Source organism: Thunnus thynnus, chromosome 23, assembly GCF_963924715.1.
Source record: "Thunnus thynnus chromosome 23, fThuThy2.1, whole genome shotgun sequence".
Taxonomy (NCBI): Eukaryota; Metazoa; Chordata; class Actinopteri; order Scombriformes; family Scombridae; genus Thunnus; species Thunnus thynnus.
This window is the reverse complement of record NC_089539.1, coordinates 7117850-7138170: the sequence shown is the minus strand read 5'-3', so window position 1 is coordinate 7138170 and position 20321 is coordinate 7117850. Positions and strand designations below refer to the sequence as shown.

Below are 20321 nucleotides of genomic sequence, written 5' to 3'. Positions count from 1 at the left end.
GAGACTGTGAAAAGACATGGTACCACATGTGTAGAAGTTACTTTAGCCATTTATTGACATAGACCAACACACTGCATTGAGATATTAATCATAAACCATCTCAAAATTTATGTGTGATCAATTGGTCAGAGGTTTATTCAGGAGATGAGCCATTTAAAGCTGCATTAAGTAATTTGTTACTATTAGGGGGCAGAAAGCCTCCTAAACACACACTAAGAAATAAAGCCCTGATACATTATATGGAATATCAAGTTGTTTTGATGTTCATTTTAGCTAACTGTACAACATAAGAATCCCAATGGAGTTGTGTTTCATAAGTCTTCACTCTCTTTCTTCTTTCATTTCTGTTTTATTTCTGTTTCTATTAAATGTATGGATTTTCTTGTGTTACAAAGAGACTTTAAATTAAATTCTGTTAGTGTTCCCGGTTTAACCAGATAGAGAATATGTTTACAGAAACACCTTTCACTTTCATTTTTAACAGGGAATAGGCACTTCTCTTGCCTTTGCATTTTTTCTGTATTCTGTATTCTGAGATGGAAAAAGACTGCAGGGACAAATAAAATTTTGGCAGGATTCATCCGTTGACTGGCTGCCATGTTTGTGCACCTGATCCACTGTTTCCCAAAAAACTTTGCACCAAGACCAACCAAGCCCAGAAACAGATCTTCCTTTACTCTCACTTCATTTTTTGACAAAAGATATGGGGGTCTACATGAAGAGAAGCCTACAAGAGGAAACAGATACCTGAGATAATGACAAACATGATGTTACAGTTTCTTTAAAAAGAAAAACATTTAAATGTCCGTGCACATAGGATTCTCTGGATATATTGTTCACATTCTAGCAAGCATAGTAACCTGCTTCTCACTAGGATTACCTGGTAAGGGTAAGGATTACCAAGAAAGGCCGAAAAAGAACAGGCCAAAGAAATAAAAGCAAACACACCACAAAACAAGTAAAAATGATTTCATAATCCATCAAACAATCATGTATATAGGAATTTCTACACCAGCTTAAGAAAGGTAAGGATCAGGTAAGGATGAACATTTATCTTCTTGAATTACATAAACCAGTATAACAAATATACCACAATCATGATTTCCTTGTACTTAAGTCCATGTGAATACATTTAACATTTGTCACTGAGTTCTAACTGAGCAGACAGATGTTGTGTTGTATTGGAAATACAAGAGCAGTTACAAGGCCTCTGAAACAGCAGTGAAGGTTTGCAGCATGTCAGCATGTTAATTTCATTATGAGAATAGGATATGGTGTCCCACGATGGCGTCCATATATTCCAATCAAAGTTGCTCACCAAGTGTATACCACCAGAAAAGTTTTTTGGGCTGCTAGGGATTATGCAGGGTTGTTGCAGTACCGAAACACAGTTGGCCAACAAGACACATCAGCAGCAGGACTGATGCTTCTACACCATAACCAGCTCTCTTGACACAACCATGGTTAAAGTCGAACTGAAATTTAAATTTATTTAAAATATTCTCAGTGTTTGTTTTGACTTCAATAAAAAAGAAGAAATTTAAAGATCCCTTCTAGACATGTATTGAGACATAAAAATACTCTTCTTGGGACAATAACATGTGTCTGATATGGTTTTTCCACAAAAAGAGTATAATTACCACTTCAAAATCCTTAAAATGACATCTCCTCCATCTCCCTTATTAAAAATTCAGAATCTATGAATATGCAAATATACTTCATTTCAGAGGTTTCCCTGATGGAGTCAAGATGTCTCCTACTTCACTATAAAGTTCATTCTCAATGTATGTGCACTGGAGGCTTCAAGTTTCCACATCACACTTGTATCATTTGAATAGTGGACCAGAATTGGCCTCTAAACTAGCTGTGATGTCACAAATCCTGCTCATAGGTCCACCCCTAAAAATCTGATTTTCAATCAGAGCAAAACCTTTTTGGCTTATGCACTGGGCAAGCCATTTTCATTCAAATGAACAGACAGCATCTTAGAGTCCAGTATACAGTTTGTATAATACATCAATGGTTTCCACTAATATGTAACCAACAAAAAACAACAACAAAAAATGCAAAAACAAAAAACAATAGCTGCAGTATCATTACAGCTTATATTTCCTTACACGAAAAGTGAGAATTCAAATTTCAGTTCGACTTTAGCATACAAAAGTTAACTTAATTAGTATGCTAATAAGTTGTGTTAAATATACAGCAATAGTTTGTAGACCAGATAGCATGGTTAGCTAACAAGCTGAAATTATCTTAAAAAAAAAACAAACAAAAAAAAACAATCAGATGTATCAGTGATGATTCCCAATTCCCAGTCAGAAACAGACGGCTCAGTTGTACAAAATAAAATCTCTTCACAGTCTGTCTTTAGGAAGTGAAGACCTCCAATATGGCTGCCAGAGGTTGGGTGACACCACTGAGTCCTTTTATGCAAAATGCAACTCTTCTAATTGGGCAAAAGGAGCCCAAATCTATTACTTAGTTGCAGAAATGTCTGAGTACACAGTCTGGCATTTCATAATGACGGAATGCTGATGAAGTATATGTTACTACTACAAAGACAGTGAGATGATTTCTAGCTCATTCTTATTTCACAGTTTGCAAAAGTGTTGGCTTTCTCCTTGCATTCAAAGGTTATTAAGTTTAGTTATTAAGTCATTCTGTGCTCAGTTAACAGTAATGTAAAAGTCAATATGGCTAACAGGAAAAACATTTGCTTCACAGATCATCAATTCTAAAACTATAGCTTGGACTGGAATCTATGAGTGGCATACAACAGTGTACCACATTGGCATGTTTTCCATCCATTGAATACATAATGCAGGATGTAGAGAAACAATTACTAGCAGCAGAGTAGTGACTGACAATACAATTTTAGATGCAGAGGTGTTTTAAAGTTTGAGAATGATTCAAAGTGATTCCTGAATTCTACGGAAACAAAATCAGCCGGGACACAGTAAATGATGTAAATAATGCAGAGGAAATGATTCGCTCTTCTGGGAGGCATGTGTGCTTTCAGTAACATATTGAAAAGTACATGAAATATGGTATGCAGTAGGCGATATGAGGGGGGATGCCATCCCCCTTGTTAGCAAAATGACCAAAATGCATCCCCCTTGTTAACCTGCCATTCCCCCTCTCCATCCACTAGTAGCAGAGAGAGGGCAGTGGTAGAAGGGTTGTTTAGTTAAATATGTTAGTCTAGTCTGCCTGACCACTGATCCTTTATCTTTCTGAGGTTTGTGTAAGTTAGAATCTATGATCCTGACCATGACTCTGAAATATCAGCAGCCTAACTGTGCTGTGTATTGATAAATCCATGGTGCTGTCCATGGTGCTGAGGCAGCAGACGGATTTGTGATTACGCCCTTTTCTCTCAGTCGCACTCTTCTGTCAGTCTCGTCTTGCATCTATAATATTCTCTTAAGTATATACTATGAATACTCAATTCTATACTATACTGTAGCCTATATAATCTATTGAATGGTGTCACCTTCATGATCAAAGTGACAAGTAGCAACGTGTAGTTGCAGAAGAGCGAGAAGATCATATGGACACACTGCTGCCTGTGGTACCCCTATAATATTTCTATAATCATTCAGTAGCATCTGTGCTGCTGAAATGACATCCCCAGATCAAGCCACCTCTGTAACAAAATATTTTAGGGCAGACATGACTAGAGCTATAGTTTTTACTAGATGTTTGGTGTAACCTGGGAATGCAGCAGGTAATGTGACTGAGGAAATTAACCCGCACTGACCACTCCGTGCTCAACTACTACAGTTACAGAATCCGAGGTAAAGTTTATACCGTCAAACTACGGTGTGTTTTAAAAAATAAGCATTATTAAAATGCTTTATGTCCACATCCAGTAAAAGAATGGCCTACACAAAACATGCATTTAGCCTAATAGCAGCTCTATTAAATCAAAATTATAATCGCAATTATATTGTTAAGATTTAGGCTATAGAGATATGATAATCCTGCAGTCCTAGCCTAACCAGAATTTTTATAAGGTTTTATAAGGTAAGAGTTTTTGTATTAATTTTACCTGTGCCAGTGCAACTCAAGCTACAACCTCGGGCTGTAGAAGCCTTCTTTTAAACCTAACTCTAACCCTCCCATTGGGCCATCCCCCCTGTTAAAAATTAACAAATCACTTACTGATGGTATGTTGTAGTTGCTACGCATTCTGTTTCAAAATAAAAATACATGGAGCATAAACACATAAAGCAGGAATATTCTCGAAGTCCCCAGCCGTACTAATAAGCCACAATGTCCATTCGTCCATTCATCCATTCATGTATGTTGATTTAGTGCTCATTGCTGGATCTGTTGGCTTACAGTTCTTACTTTATCTATGGTCTCTTTCAGGTGCTTATAATATTCAGTTTTTCAGCCTAATACAGTAATTATTGCTTGTCTACGCTATGAAGCTAGTGCGCCTCACTAAATAATTGTTTGTTTTTTTACCAAAAAGTAAAAATGATAACACTTTATCAGGTGAACAGTCGGCGCAGTAGGAACAACACACACACACACACCAGTGTGGACATTACACATTCAACCACACTGAGACCAATGAATTCAACTTTCTTGTTCGAAGTCAAGCTGTGATTTTATTCATCACAGTGCACCTCTGTCACACTCATACGCCAGGACAAAAAAGACACAGGCAAAAACACACAGGGGACCAAATCACCCGAGCAACATGTTCTCCAGTCCTGAGGCCTAGCTTGAATAACTCCTCGAGATGTGTGTGTTACATGTCAAACAGCTGTGTGTCTCGAATTCTCATTTTCGTTCCTGGGCGATGGGGGAATCTTCCTGCTGAACTGACTGAAGCTGGCCGCCCTACACCGCGCCCTCGGACCTCCTCCTCCTCCGTCCCCAGCCAGGCTTGGGGGTAGAGTACTGTAGCGGCCCGGAATGGGGATTTCCTGGGCTGGATGGAGGACGTGGCTGCCGGGGGGGAGGGTAGCGTCCTTGGCGAAGAGGCTCTGGATCAGCTGGAACTTTTCCTTCTCTTCTCTCAAGAAGACATCAACCAGGAGCTTCTTCTCCCGTTTGAGCTGCTCCACAATGGTTTTGGGAACGTCAGGAATCACCCAGGCAACCACAAGGCTGAGGAACATAACCAGGTTCTGGAGGAGGGAGAGAGGAGGAAGAGGCATTGATGAAAGGGTGGTTGGCATGATTGATGGGAAGGAGAAACAGTTCAAAAAGTTATGGATGTATGGATGGAGAGCAGAAGAGAAACAGATGAATGAATACATGACAATGAAGGATGAATGGTTGGTTAGAGGTTGAGAGGGTGAGAGTATGATGAAAGGGCAGATTAAGAGTGAGAGTTAGAGAAATAAAAGTGCAGAAAGAGGACCCCGAGAGGAATGCCATCAAAAAGTTTTTGTTCTTGTTTGACCCTTTGTGTTGAAGGACATCTGGTAGACATGTTAGTGAGGCATGCAGGCAGACTGAAAGAGCCATTTCTCAAATGAGCTGGTTGCTAACAGACTGAGACATCTGTAATATTTCCGATCATGATGAGAGTTACACCATGTTCCAACTAATTAGGAATGACTGGCCTACACACACAGACACGTATGCACACATAATTCTGCTGCCTAAATACACATATAAAACCAATCAATACAAAACAGTGTGTGTGCTTTTAATTATAGTGCTGTGACTGAACATGTGTATGCACCTGTTAAGACCTCTTTTTCGATATTGATTAGAAGATCCCTTCATAATGCACTTACAATGTATGTGATGGGGGCTAAAATTCACAAGCCTCCTTTTGTGCAAAATTGTATTTAAAAGTTTATCTGAAGCTAATATGAATCTTCAGCCATCCAAATGAGTGAAATGAAGAAGATATCTTTCAACGTTACAGTCTTTTTAGTGCCAAAGTCCCTCTCTTTGTTACTATATTTCCACCGCAGCTCAACAGGGAAACACTGTCTGAGGAGACACAAAGAGGGAATCTGATGCTTAAAAGACTGTAAATGTGGCAGATATCCACTTGATATGACTAACTCAGACTGCTGAAGCCTCATATAAGCTTCAAATCAACTTTTAAATGCACTTTTACACAAAATAACTGTGTGGACACACGGTGGATTTTCATCACTTACATTGAAAGTGTTTTTGAAGGGGATCTTTTAATAGCCAGTATGAACAGGATAAATTATTACAGTGAGAAAAACTTCTTTCACTGTTCATATGGACACCTGACTGTTGTTTTAAGACAGATTTGAAATACTGTGAACTTATCCTTTAATGTGTAATATGCTTGTTATTTGCTTCATATTGTGTCTTTCTCTCTGTCTGTCATTGCATTTTTAAGTGGTCTTAAATGTCTGGACCTCAGAGCCATGACTTAATTAGCATCAGCTCATAAGTAAAAAAAAAAAAGCAGAGTGAGCTCATACCTGGAACAATATGACAAAGGCCAGTCTTGCAGCCAGGACAGACCAGTACTGTTTTGAGAACTGGTATGCGTCTGGAGACCAAGGTGGTTCCCTATAGTCTTTATACCTGGAACAAAACACATACATTCACTGTGATTGACAGGTCATTTCTGGGAGGTACAGTGCAGAGTCTTGAGACCATCTCAGACTTCCCTCCTCCTCTGTTGTTTTCATCCTGCAACACAACTGATTTATCTCGACTTGGCTTAGATTTAGCCTCATTAAAACATACTACTCCTCCATTCAGTCTGGAACCTGACGCTAAGTGCTAAGTGTAATAAACTTTATTAATATTCCTTTCTTTTTGTGCTCTTTGTAGTAAACTCTACTTATTGTGCTGGCAGACAAATAGCAGAAAACTTGAACCACATGGTGAGCAAACGGCCAAAATGTTTAAAATGAGACAAGAGAGGAAAATAAATGCAGTGGCAGAAAAATGAGAGAGAGTTAGAAATAGAGAGAGTATATAAAAGACGACAGTGAGGAAGATGTGTTTTGTTTACAGCTGGCCTGTCAGATAAAACACAACCACTCAAGAACTTATTTGGCCTTATTTGGCCAGGGAGGTCAAGGATGTGGTGTCATCCGGTATAAGACACAAACAGAAACACACACACACACACATACACACACACACACACACACACACACACACACAGCATGAAACAGCTGTGTGTCTGTTTTGGTAATCAGAGTGATTCACAAATGTGAAGTCCAAATTCAGTTCAAGGCTGAGTGGAGGCTCTAACACACATGTTTTTGAACCAATCCAGATTAGGTCATTGTATAGATTTGGTCCCATTTTGCTTTGTTATCGCACTTAAAAAGAAAAATACTGGCTCAACATCACTGATGCTGATATTTCCCTTATTTGTAACTGGCAGACTCCAATCTTAAAGCAAGCCAGCTGAATGATTCTTGTGTTGGTGCATTACTTGTTCCTAAGCGCAGCCGAATGCAGGTTTAGTGCTAACGTTGCATTAGCAGACTGTAAGAGGCCATAAAAATTAAAATATGGTGTAGTGATATAACCTGCAGCAGTCAAACAATTCAGGCACCAGTGTTGTGGTAGCTGAATCTGTTGGCTTCAGTGCAACAAGAACAGAGAATAAAATAAAAATGATGTCAAATTGCAGCTGGGCTGTCTGAGATGGAGACATATTAAGAAAACAAGGGAGTGTTTAGTGGCAATCAGTCTGTGCAGCATACTGTAAGTGCAAAGGTTTTAAGGAGAGAATATTTCTTGCTTTGTTGTTTTTTTCTCTGTTGCTGTCCACTAACTTTTTAATAAAGCAAAACTAGAAAAAAAAAACTATTAAAAAACTTAATCCAGTGGATTAGGGTAAACATCTGATTTCAAGGTATATTGTTTTTTATATACTGTCATAATGTTGGATGTCTATGTTAAACATGGTCAAATGTTCAAAACTTGAGGTGAACATATGTAAAAAAAAAAAAAACTTCTGATGGAGGAGTTTAGCTAGCAGTCACTCCTAAATGTACATAAAGAGGGTCTCGGCCTATGTTCTACTTTAGGGTTTTTTATAACATACTCGGATGTAGTCAGTCATTCACATATGGAAATATTAAAGAACACAGCAGGATTCAGTCAAAATCAACTCCTCAGCAAAACAGCCAGCTGAGTTGACATAGTGCAGGGTGGGGAAAGTTGAGGCTGTAACTGCTTACAAACTTATCACATTGTCGAATTTATTGTATCAATACAAAAAGCAATAAACGGCAATAAAGTTTTATTTTCTGACCATGTTCTTATTTCCTCTCAATCTGTACTGTAGACTTCAACTTCTTTCTTCTGCACATGCACACAACCCAAAGAACAATAATCCTGGAATTTGGGTTACTGTGAGTATTTTAACATGGGTATTCAAAGTCATCAAATTATTTGTCTGCATGCTCATGCATTGATTGATAGAACTTTCCATCACTTGTTTTATTTCATGTATATATTATATCAACATATGCAGCAATGTTGTATTGTTTCAAGGACAAAGCAATCAGAGCAGACATCCAACAGAAACATCTCATGATGAGTTATCGCAACACTAACCGGAACTCAAACAAAATTAGGCCTTTCTAACCTTTCTAGGTAAACATGTTGTGCCTTCAATGGTACAGTTTTGAAGCTATGAGGGGCCAGAGTACAGGGCAGAAAGAGAAATCTCAGTAGCAGGATACTGATCTATAATACAGTCAGTAAAATTCTTTCTTATTTCTTGAAGAGAGGAGTTTTGAGTGTACAGTAAAGGACACTGGACTGGGGTCTGTAGACCCTCTTGGCTTTATGTTACAGTAGTTTTGAGTTCTTTTTTCAAAATAGCTATTTTAAAAATCAGTTCAATTGTATTTATATAATGCTGAATCATAACAGAAGTTATCTCAGGGCACTTTTCATATATAGCATGTCTAGACTGTACTCTTTACAATATTATTCACAGAGACGCAACATTCCCCTATGAGGAAGCTCTTGGCGACAGTAGCAAGGAAAAACTCCCTTTTATTTAAAAGAGTCAGCCTTTCCCTTGTGGGATACAAAGTACATCATATAGCATTCCTTTCAAGGCAAGAGTAGGGAGACAGTTGCCCTCATTGTTAATCTTGAGAACATCTTTAGGCAAAAAAAAATGCATCCCCCCAAACCACTGAATGTACAACAGAGATATGTAAAAGAGATTGTAAATTAAAGACAAAGACAAAGATCTTCATTATGTGGAGCTGTAGACCAGCCACACACTAGTGCTTTAAGGACATCAAGATAGACATCAAACAGAGTCAAAATAAAATAAAATAAGAGTGAACATATTTATCACTCATCTGACCACATAGTCAAGAGACTGAAAATCAAGAACATCAGGATAGAAATGTTCTCTGCAGCATAATTCTGCACACAGTCTGAGCCACTGTATGCAGGGAGCATAGAGAAGTACTGAATTGGCAAACATTAGCTAACACACGCACAAGTCTAATTCCTCTGCAGCTGCCTGCTTATCATTTCTACTGCATGACTGACATGAAGAAATGTAAAGCAGAGATGTAACTCTAAAGAGTCAAGATCAAAGTGTTCTTGACCCCCAGCAAACTGCAGCGTCAGTGAATATGGAAGTAAGGCAATTAAAACATGCAAACTCTTTTATGTCTACAGTTAAACTGGATACAAGAAGTATCCAATTTAATGAATCAGAGCTCCATTTTCTTTATTAGGTTTGTATCGTTTCAACCAACTACAGGTCTTCCTCAGGCTCATCTGTGCGCATGACTACTTTGTTTTCATGTATGTCTACAGTTGTAACTCCACTGTGCATCAACAGCAACTGTGTCCTTGTTGCCACATATAAATTAGCCAGAGAAAGCCTGGGAGAAGAGGAAAAAAGCTCCTTATCGAAATAATCCGTAGATATATAACAGTTCTTTATGTGAACAGTTGTTTTGTTTTTTATTTTGGTTTCTTTTCTTTTCCTTTTTCCATATGTATTGTATAGGCCTATGAAATACCGGAAGATGTATGTTTTTGTAAAATAGTGGTGTCTTGTAATCCCAAGTGCGATGGGCCAAATGTTTGAAAATAAAATAAATGAAATAAAACTAAAACTAAACTACACTAAACTAAACTAAACTAAACTAAACTAAACTAAACTAAACTAAACTAAGCTAAACTAAACTAAACCTTGTTGCCACAAGAAAACTTAGCCCATTCATGTGCAATGATACAATAAGAATCTATTGGATTGCAATGTGTAACTTGAACTTAAAATAAGATACAATTTGCACTGTTTTATGACTTCAATTGTGACTGAATGATTACTTAATTAGTCAGTTATTGGCATAAATCGGGTGAGGAAATATAAGCTGTTGCTTCTCCCAAACAAAGAACAGATGTAACGTTTGTTGACAGTATCTTATCTTCACTTGCATGCTGCCATACCAAACAATGAAAAATGTTAGAAAAATACAGCTGCTGTTCCTGAAAAGCTATTTCTACACTTTTGAGGAACTAGAGAGAACATTTCTGTTTCTCACCACCCTTAACCAAAATAGGTATTAATATATTCCTGCAAGTACTTAAGATGAGTGATGTTGCCCTTTATTAGCAATTAAAAGTCATTTCCAAACTGATCTGATATTTACGCTTTTTTTGTTTTGCTTTTCATGCCTTTAACATCAGTTTTTGCTGCCATTCGACCCCATTCATTTCAAATACAGTAAGCTGATAACTATAATGTATCTGACGATGCCATTGACAAAGTTACGGTATATCAGAACTTTAACATCAGGCTACAAATAAATACTTCCTGCTTGTTAACTACATCCTATCCAGGTGTGTAGGACTGACATGTCTCAAACCAACAGCTAAGCTCCGCCTCCTGTCAATCACAATCTCGTTAAGCAATCAAACAACCCAAAGCAAGATTTTTCCACCAGCTACCGTCTCTAAAAAGAAAGATGAATTTTAATTCGAGCATTTATAGACTGTATGTCGTATTTGAAGAAAAAAAACAACAGAAAGATTGAAAATATCTCCTGACATTATAAAACAGTAAAACAGTAAAGGAACGCAGGAAACGCTAATCACACTTGAAACTGTCTTTCACAGCAAAACCCGCAGCAGTTTAACACGTCACATTAACGAGATGTTTCAGATCAATGAAAGACAATGAAACAACTGACAAGACATAATACGTCTTTCACATCCACACACACTCCTTTAGGAAAAAATTCCTCTGAAGCCAAAATAGATAAATCGGCCTGTTGAGCTGTTTCACTAAGTACAGCACTTGACTATCAGTATGGAAATAACAGAGAAGGAGGGCACAGTGTGTGTGTGTGTGTGTGTGTGTCAGCGGCGTCTTATGGTGTCTAATTCCTTCTCCTTATACAGTCATGAGTGAGGAATGCTGCATGTGAGAGTCAGCTCTTCTCTCTCTCCCTTTCTCCCTTTTTTCTTTGATCTATTCATCCTTTCTCACCAGTAATTTAGAGTATTTTGTTGTCTCACGTCATACTGTAGACTCCCAATGTGAACAAAACTGTAAAATAAGACCTCCCATCCCCTCATGCTTCAGTCACTTTAACCCAACTTGCCATCATGGCATTAAATATAACGTATTATCTCTCTTCCTGTGAGTGTACGTGTGTATTTTCTGGACGCTCCATGTTTGGTTATAACAGTGCAGCTCAGCAGTAACTGGAGCATCTAACTCAGTATTCTTTCATAAGACCTCTCAATGAGATTATGATTTGTATGTGAGAGACTTATGTGTGTGTGTGTGTGCATGAGACTTCCTTCTGCCAATACAGTGCCTCCTGGGATCCAGGAACAAATTTACAGACAGACAAGGGTCAGACCTTTCCCATCCTTAAAGCACACACAAACATACATAAACACCTCATTGCAGCACATGGTTGCCGTCAGGTTGGAGAACAATAGTATCCCTATCTGTTGTGTGGAGGAACATGTGCATTTCATTTGTCCACGCATCTGCTTTTCAGTTTTCCTTGATATTTTTTCACACACTCTCCCTGGTGAAAAAATATTTTGTTTTCTCCCTCTCATCTCTATCTCTCTCTATCTCGCTCTCTTTTTCCATCACATTGTTAAGAGCAGGAAAAGGTGACAACAGGTCTGGCGTCCTGCTTACTTTGATCCAAAACCATTTCCATCCCTCTAAAGTTTATTACATCATCTGGCTGGGTGGCAAGAAAAGATAGAGGGAAAAATATGGCATGGTTGAAAATTCCCACTCACCATGTTCCAGGTTTGTGTATGACAAAAGGTCACTGACCACACTGCTCCAGCTGCCATTTATGATGTGTTTCATTTTAGGATAAATAAAATAAAGTAGTAACTTTAAGTAAGATTTCCTAGTCCTTCCTAATCTTGAGGCGCCATTACAGTAATGTTAGCTTGTAGACCTGTATGGTTAAATGTTTCTGGTGCCCATGCGCAGCCAAACAAACACACAGATGTCTTACAGATGCCACAGATTTTCTATCTTTGTAGATCTATTGCAAAAACTTGGGGAATGGAGTGTTTTCAATTTCAGATCATTTGTTTAATTCCTCGTGTTTCACATGCAAATTCTCCCACTCCAGTGATATGATTTTAACCAATAGAGAGTAAATAACACACCCGATCGATTCATTTTAGCATTCAGAATGACATTGATTAGACAAATGGAAGCTCAATTAGCTGCAGCTCAAAGCTAAAGAGACATAATAGTTAGTTAGTGAACCCACAGACTTCATTATTCATGTGTGATGGTTACAGCTGCCTTGTTTCAATCCATCTCTGATATTTTCACATTTACATTTATTCCCAAATAAACACTCCATACACTGAAAAAAGAACAAGGGTTTTGTTTTGATGTGCTAAGAGGAAACATCCTATCACATAACATGATAATCCAGCACACACAGTACAGTAAGTCCCTGGCCTTCACATGACTTCCTGGTGATGAAAGTTTAACCACAGCCAACTTCCTGTCAGCTCAGGGAACAAGCACTGTCTTAACATGAGGCAAGTAGAAGCTTAAAAGTCCCACTATCATAATGCTTTTCAAAGATCCCAGCATGTATTAAGTCTTATCCTGGAAGTTAAAAACCCTTTTCATTGCAAGAGTTTGAGGTTCACTCATCTTGACTTTTGTTTTTATTATCCCTGATTGTGTTTTCTGTAAATTACTGTAAAGCTTTCTGGCTAAATATACCTTGATTTAAAACTTCAGAGAGAAAAGTGTATCCCTGCAGCCAAAGTCTATTTTCTCTTGCCCCCCCCCTCCACATGGAGGTCAGATGTGAGCCAAGGAACAGTATGCCAGCGATAGGATGTAATGATTTGCTTGAATCACCTTCAATTTGATATCATCATCACAAATTAGTTGTGTGCGCATGCTAAAGTGTTGGCAAAATCTAGGTTAATACCATGCACAACTCGAGACTGTCTGATGTAGGAATGTTTCAGTAATATTTGAACAGTGGGGTGATTTCCCAATAAGTTAGTGTAAGCCAGCTACCCAGCAGGAAAAGATGAGGCAGACTTCTTCCAGCTGTCTGGACCCCACTGTAAGAAATGCAATAAGCAAATCAAATCACGTTACAAAGCTATTTTTAGTGTTTCTCGAAATTACATTTATGGAAAATGCTTTTTCTAAATGCAAGAGGAAGATAACAGCAGTTTTTGTTTTGTGTGGTAAAGCAATCCAACCTGGTGACTTATAAAAGAAAAGGCTTCTTAGAGGCTGAAAGGCCTCTATTTATTTTGTTACTGCTGTACTTTATACTTTCATTTAAGATTTCTACTTTATAATTAATTTAAATCCTGCTCTTCTTTGGTGTTTCTGATTAGTATTTGTGACTAACAGCCCAACATTTAGGCAGTTGCAGCAGACATTTAAAGGGAAATTCGACTTCATTTCAACTTGATGTATATACCATAAATGGGGCCATTGTGGCTCTATGGGTCATGCTATGTAACTTTGCACTCGCCAGATGTAAGCCCAAATCCAGATGTTGATCCATATGCATTTAGCCATAATGGCTGCTACAGATGGGTAGTTTCTGTGTCAACTTTTGTTCAGACTCAGAGACAAGTATTTGAAATGATTCATATAAAAATCATGTTAATCAGGAAGGCTAAACTGTAATTTCCCTTTAAAATATTTTCTCATAAGGCATTTCAAAAGAGAGCGCTATGTTATATTACCTTTTGGAAATAGGATTTAAATAACTTTTGCAGACACTGGTGTAACCACCCAGCAGAATTCATAGTTTACCCACATTTTTATTTAGCACTTCAACACTGAGGATACTGTAGAGAAACAACCACCAGAGATGTACAAGGATGCTCTGTCCACTGAAGCAGAAACTGTCTCCAAGTTCTTCACATTGCCGTTTTAAATGTGATTAAAGATTTAAACCCTTAGTGGTTGGCCTTTATCACACCATCCATCTATATATCCATCCATCCAGCTACAGTACCTCTCCTCTTCACTCCTTCCTCTATTGTATACCTACCATTCTAACCTATACCTAACCTTATTCTCACTTTTCTTGAGAGTTCCTCTCTCCTTATGTAATTCTTCAGATCCTTGCATCCTTATCAGTTCATCTAGTCAGTGATATCAGCGCTTATCTCTCATTCCCCTGTTTGACACCATCATCTATCTATTCATCCATTGTTGACCTCTTTTCTTCCCTGCTCCATATATTCATCCATAAAACCATAAGCCCCAAATTGACTGGGTCAAAGAAACTGGAACATCTGACATACTATAACGTACGTACACTGTTGAGTCATTTCCCTCGGGCCCAGAGGCGTCACCCGCAACTTCAACAGCTCATACACAGTCTAGATACAGTCTGTACATACAGTTTACAGCACTACTCAGACACTGCAGACAAACACATCCTTCTTGGGACATCTTACAGACGATTTCACGCCTGTAAGCAGCAGTCAAGGCGTACAGTATCTCGTCGTGTTTGAGACGTGACGTACTGTACCACACTACGCTGACACAAAGACTGCATTCTTGCACTTTAATTCTTTGCTGTCTTATGTAACAGCAGGTCGGCCTTAGCTGTCTGTGGGCGCTGGCATCCATGACCTTTTCTTCTAGAGGGCTTTATATTGATATTATGAAAGAGATGCTTGCCACTGGCATGAAGAAAAATGCATAGGAGATACAATAGTGCACTGTCTTTTGTGGCCAATAAAGTGGAGCTTCACTGGTATTGTGACGCCATCTTCCACATCCGTTCCTGATGTCTCAGGGTTCATGAAGGTGTGTGCGTCAGCCTAAATCACATCCAAATTGTTACTTGGTCATCTGCTGTGTAACTGCCACATTCACTGGCCATTCACTTTATCCAGAAGTTAAGAGAAAAAGGTAAAGTATCATTTGGTAGTTGGGGTGGGGACCAACAATTAGTCAATCAATTAGTTGATTGACAGAAAATTAATCTGCAACTATTTTGAAAATGGATTAATCATTTTAGTCATTCTTTAAGCAAAGATGCCAAACATTTGCTGGCTCCAGCTTGCAAAGATTTGCTGTTATTATGTGTTTTTATATAACTGTAAATTGAACACTTTTGGTTTTTGGACTGTTGGTCAGAAAAACAAGACGTTTGAAGATGTCACCTTGGGCTTGGCCCTAGGCCTAGGATCAAGTTGGCAGCAGAAAGTTTCCAGTTCCTGTACCAGCAAATCAGTAACAATATAGTGCTCTACAGTCTTTATTCATAGAAAAAAAAGGTCTTTGAAAAGAATGAAGAATATATTCCCTCTTCTCCCCACTTGAGTCAAACAAGTCATAGAGCAATCTTGGGCTTTACCCTATCTCGAACTCAAATCTAGAGTGTGATTACTTGTGGGTTTTATGTGCTTTAATTTGGTATCTAGGTTTAAAAGTACACAAATGGTGAAAATACATTACTCTTTACCAAACTTGCTATGCAGGTAATCTGAATTTGAGTAATCTAGGACCACTAGACAAGTTTGTCCATTTCCCCCATTTGTTTTAGTTAGGAAACCCTTTCTCAAGCAATCAGACACTTTTATAATTTACAAGTCCTTTTTATATATACATCATTCACTATGAACACTATATTTTCCTGTATGCTGATGATATATTATTATACTTACAGTACTCTGCAAAGGTTTTAGACACCTTAAATGTTAAAATTCTTAATTTGTGTGGGGTAGTTTGTTAAGTACACCACGTTATCTGTGACTTTGCTAGCTCAATTTTAGCTTTGTAGGTAAATCCTCATGGTGTAACAAGTTCAATCAATTCTGGTTTTGTTTTAAGTATTTTCTGGACCTTGTTATCACAAAACTGGCTGTTGGAGACCTAATATCTAACAACTCTGCTGTTACTAGGCAAATGTAATACTTTTCATTTTGCTTGCTTTGCTACCAGTCTGCTGTATCCTGTCTCCATGTATTTTCTGGAATTTGTTACAGCAAAACTGGCTATTAGAAAATGACTGTGTGCACCTCATTCCTCACACACTGCTGCTACACACACACAAACACACACACACACACACTTTTTGGCCCCTGCACTTCTGAATTGAATCCGGCACCCCTGATTCAGTTAGAGATGGACATCAGCTCCATGAACCGAAGAAGAAACATCCTTCTTTCACATTAAATGGATAGTATCCTTGAAATTAGCATGTAATGCTAGTTATTGGTTGATGATACAGAGACGGCAGCTGAGTGTTTATTGTATTTGTTAAGGTCAAAGTTATAAGCTATGACAAGACAGAGTAATACTGTTTTATTCACTTAGACAAAATTCCCCAAACTAAATTCCTCTGATGTAAAAATAGATGAATCGACCTCACTGTTTTCTTGAACAAGTGCTCTACAAGGGAAACATATCCAAAACCAGCAAGGACAGTTTGTCCAAATGAGGGTGTGTGTGTATGTAAATGTACAAACAGGTATGTAATTTGATTGAACAGGTGATCAAAAGTATTTAATAACTGTAAAAAGTTGAAAATTGAACAGCCAAGGAAAACATTTAAAATTGTAACAGATGTTTTGTGTACAGTAACTTTTCAGTATATCCGTGTGTGTGTGTGTTTTTACCGGCAGACGGTGATATCGCCAAGCTGGGAGTTCTGCGGCGCCGTGCCTTGTTTAAAATTGGACACGTTGAAGTAGGAGAGTGTGTGGTCAATGAAGCCATGCATGGTGCCGGTGTGACTGTACATGTACTGGTAGACGAGCCGAGGGATGAAGTCTGATGTGAAGGATATCACGAAGGCCTCCGGAGAGAACAAAAGACAGACAGAGTGAGAGAGAGAGGGAAACATTTTTCTGTCATCAGCATTCTTAAAAAAATACACAGTGTGACATTTAACCTGTAAAACGGGAGATTTGACAAATATTTTCCTTCCCTTTTTAGTGAAAGAGGTGATGGGTTTCCCTCTTATAGCTCCCGGGCAGCTTAAGTGTGTATATGTGTCCATTGCCCCATAGCCCTAGCATGAATAATAACTCCTGCTGCTTGTTTTTCTGAATCCTCCACAAATCTGTTTAGTATTAAAAGTAAACGGAATAGGATTTGGTTAGCTTGCCAAGGACAAATCCCAAGCAGAACTTCCCTGACTTCCACAAACACTCACTCGCAAGCACTTTGACCTTTACATATCATCAAGTTTGTGGAGTTTCAGATATGATTCTGGCATTTGCTGATGTTAGAGCAGAGACGTTTAATCTATGTTTAATATTAACATATTAACATCAGTGTTGATACTAACAATGGATAGCTTAAGGTATATGAAGGGCACACATACATAGCAGACCTGATGAAAGTTGGATTATGTGTTGAAGTGTTCCAGCAGCTCTGGGTCAGTGTCAAAGTACTGTTGACCATAGCAGTCTATTCCTGTCTATGGTGTCTTTGAGCTTCATGAACTCATAATTTTTTGAAAACGGAATAACTTTAAATGTAGCACAGCCTTATTTTAAATGAATTAAACATGCAGCAAAACCTTTTACATGTATTCATTTCTAGATTTAATGTAAAATTTCAAAGCTGGAATTTTCTAGCAGGTGTCAGTTAACATTTTTCCAACAATAAAACTCTCAATAACGAAGAATTAGCAGGTGTAAAGCTTCAGCTCCCTGATGCAATATAACATAACTGCACCATCACTTAAAATATGTTGAAACTTGAAGGTTAAGAGTTATGGTAGTAATGTTATGTTACAGCGTCATCATTTCACACTGAGATTTAATCTCATTTAATCTCTTCCTGTTTTGTGCTTTAAAGTAATCCAACAGATTTGTCCTCAAAAGTTTTTTAATCAAAATGCTTTGCTCATACGGCTTTTTCCTGGACACTGTGCATACCAGAGTAGACCCAGAACGAATCACAAAAGAATTGGTACAAAAGAATCATTCATTCATTTTTTGTCAGCCCTCACAGTTTAAAATGCTGTGTTCATGCTGCTAGAGGTTGACTATCGGCTCAATGAATGTCCTATTTGTTAACACTAATTATACTAATGTCTCAAAACTAAGGTAGTGATGGTTCATTAAAGTGTTAAAGTGCTTCATTCAAGACCTCATAACAGACACATTATGTACAGTACCTACTGTAGAATATCTGCCTTCATGCATTTATCATGCATATATTTGCCTTCATCACTAATTCAATGAGCAGATAGTAAAAAGCGGCACATGTGCATTAATACTTACATTTATAATGACTGAGAATTTTCCCATTCCGCTCAGTATGTTGTACCATATACCTAATGAAACAAGAGGAAGAGAGAGAGAGAAAGGAGAGAGAATGGTTCACCTGATGCGGGTCAGTAAAAAGAAAAAGACATCAAAAGGGGAAAGAGATAAATATGCATTAAGCAGAGTGTGTATGCTGTTGTTCATTGATATTATGATGCGATGGTGCAATATCACAAACTGCCTTTTTTTCTGCTGTTTTGTGTGTTCACAGTTGCATCCATGTTATCATTCACCAATGCACTGTATCATTTCATTAGATATACTGTGAGACTTGATAGATTTAGGTGCTAGTGATATCAATCCATTCCATCCACATGTAAGGAAGGAAAGCTGATTTTAGTGTAATGAAACACTTTTTACATCACCCAGAGAATCAAAGGGTGTGTCAGCACAGAGAAGGTCAGAGGAATTTTACCATAGAGGAACATGTTATCCTTCAACTAACTCACAGCACAGCCTTTGGGATTAGTAAAGTCCCTAAAAAGCCTTATGGATAAACTCAAAAATGCACAGAGGTCAAGCTGAAATGAAGGCTGATTTTCTGCTAAAAAAAGACACTAACAGCAACAACATGACCATACTGATCTGCTGAGGGGCTTCAGTTTGTAAGTCCAGCAGTAAAACCTGCCTCACTGCCTGAAACCACTGCAAACCTTGAAAGAATTTAATCAGTCTCAGTTGGGAATTTTTGGTTGTTGAGTATTCAAGCATTTTCAATTTTTAATCTTCAAAATGCTGATTCACAAGAAGGGAATTATGGGGGAAAATGTCCAGTACTTATAATCTATTGGATGTTTGGTTGGCTGTGTCTACAAGCTAATGTCAAATTTATATCTATACTTTATTTATATTTCCAAATGTGATATTTTAATGTAAAACCCTAGATGATTGTGTATAAAGATGTGGTATTTATGAGAAAGTCATGCTGTGTGAGTTTGTCTTTTCCTTAGTATGTGTGTCAGATTGGCTTACCGATGTCTTTAGCACGTGCAGCGACTGGCCTGCGTAGCTCTGTAACAAACTTCTTGGCATCCAGTCTGATCTCGATGACATTATTCAGCAGGGCAAAGAGAGGAGCGAGTGGGAACGAAGCCACAAACAGAGAGACGAAACCAAACTGGATGACTGCAGGAGAGAGATAAACCAATCATTAAACATGCTACAGTGGGTGATGGGTTGTTGAACATCATACCAAGTTAATTTTGGTCGTTTGGATGTAAGCAAATATGTACAGTACCCCTATTATAAGTAGAAGTTGTTTAATTAAACAAATGAGACTATGGTTTGGACAGACGTGTGTTTCCATCATCCCCCTTCCTATGTTCCCCATACACACACATACACTGGCACCAGCATGTATGCAATAAAACAGCATTCATACATGTGTGCAAATTAGAACAAAGACAAAGACCTTTAAAATGAGAATCCTGTTTTTGCTTTCCTAACAACATTTCACAAGCTGATGACACTTAAATTTACATATGAGTGTGGTCTGACAGCCTCCAGCTGCCGGTGTCCTCACAAAGACTAGAAAAGCTGAGCACATCACTCATTGCTGAAATCCAATCAAC

At 38.1% G+C, this 20321-nt stretch overlaps 1 protein-coding gene across 1 annotated transcript in view; it reads right to left on the bottom strand.

The window, feature by feature from the left end:
• Positions 1 to 1251: 1251 nt before the first annotated feature.
• ano2b (anoctamin 2b) overlaps positions 1252 to 20321 on the bottom strand; it is a 64858-nt gene continuing 45788 nt past the window's right edge. Inside the window, exons 21-25 of the mRNA XM_067581808.1 lie at positions 19723 to 19875; positions 18706 to 18758; positions 17089 to 17267; positions 6438 to 6543; positions 1252 to 5147 (exon numbers count right to left, since the gene is read on the bottom strand). Coding sequence (XP_067437909.1) covers positions 4773 to 5147; positions 6438 to 6543; positions 17089 to 17267; positions 18706 to 18758; positions 19723 to 19875 — 866 coding nt within the window. The 3' untranslated portion in view covers positions 1252 to 4772. The remainder of the gene's footprint in view (positions 5148 to 6437; positions 6544 to 17088; positions 17268 to 18705; positions 18759 to 19722; positions 19876 to 20321) is intronic.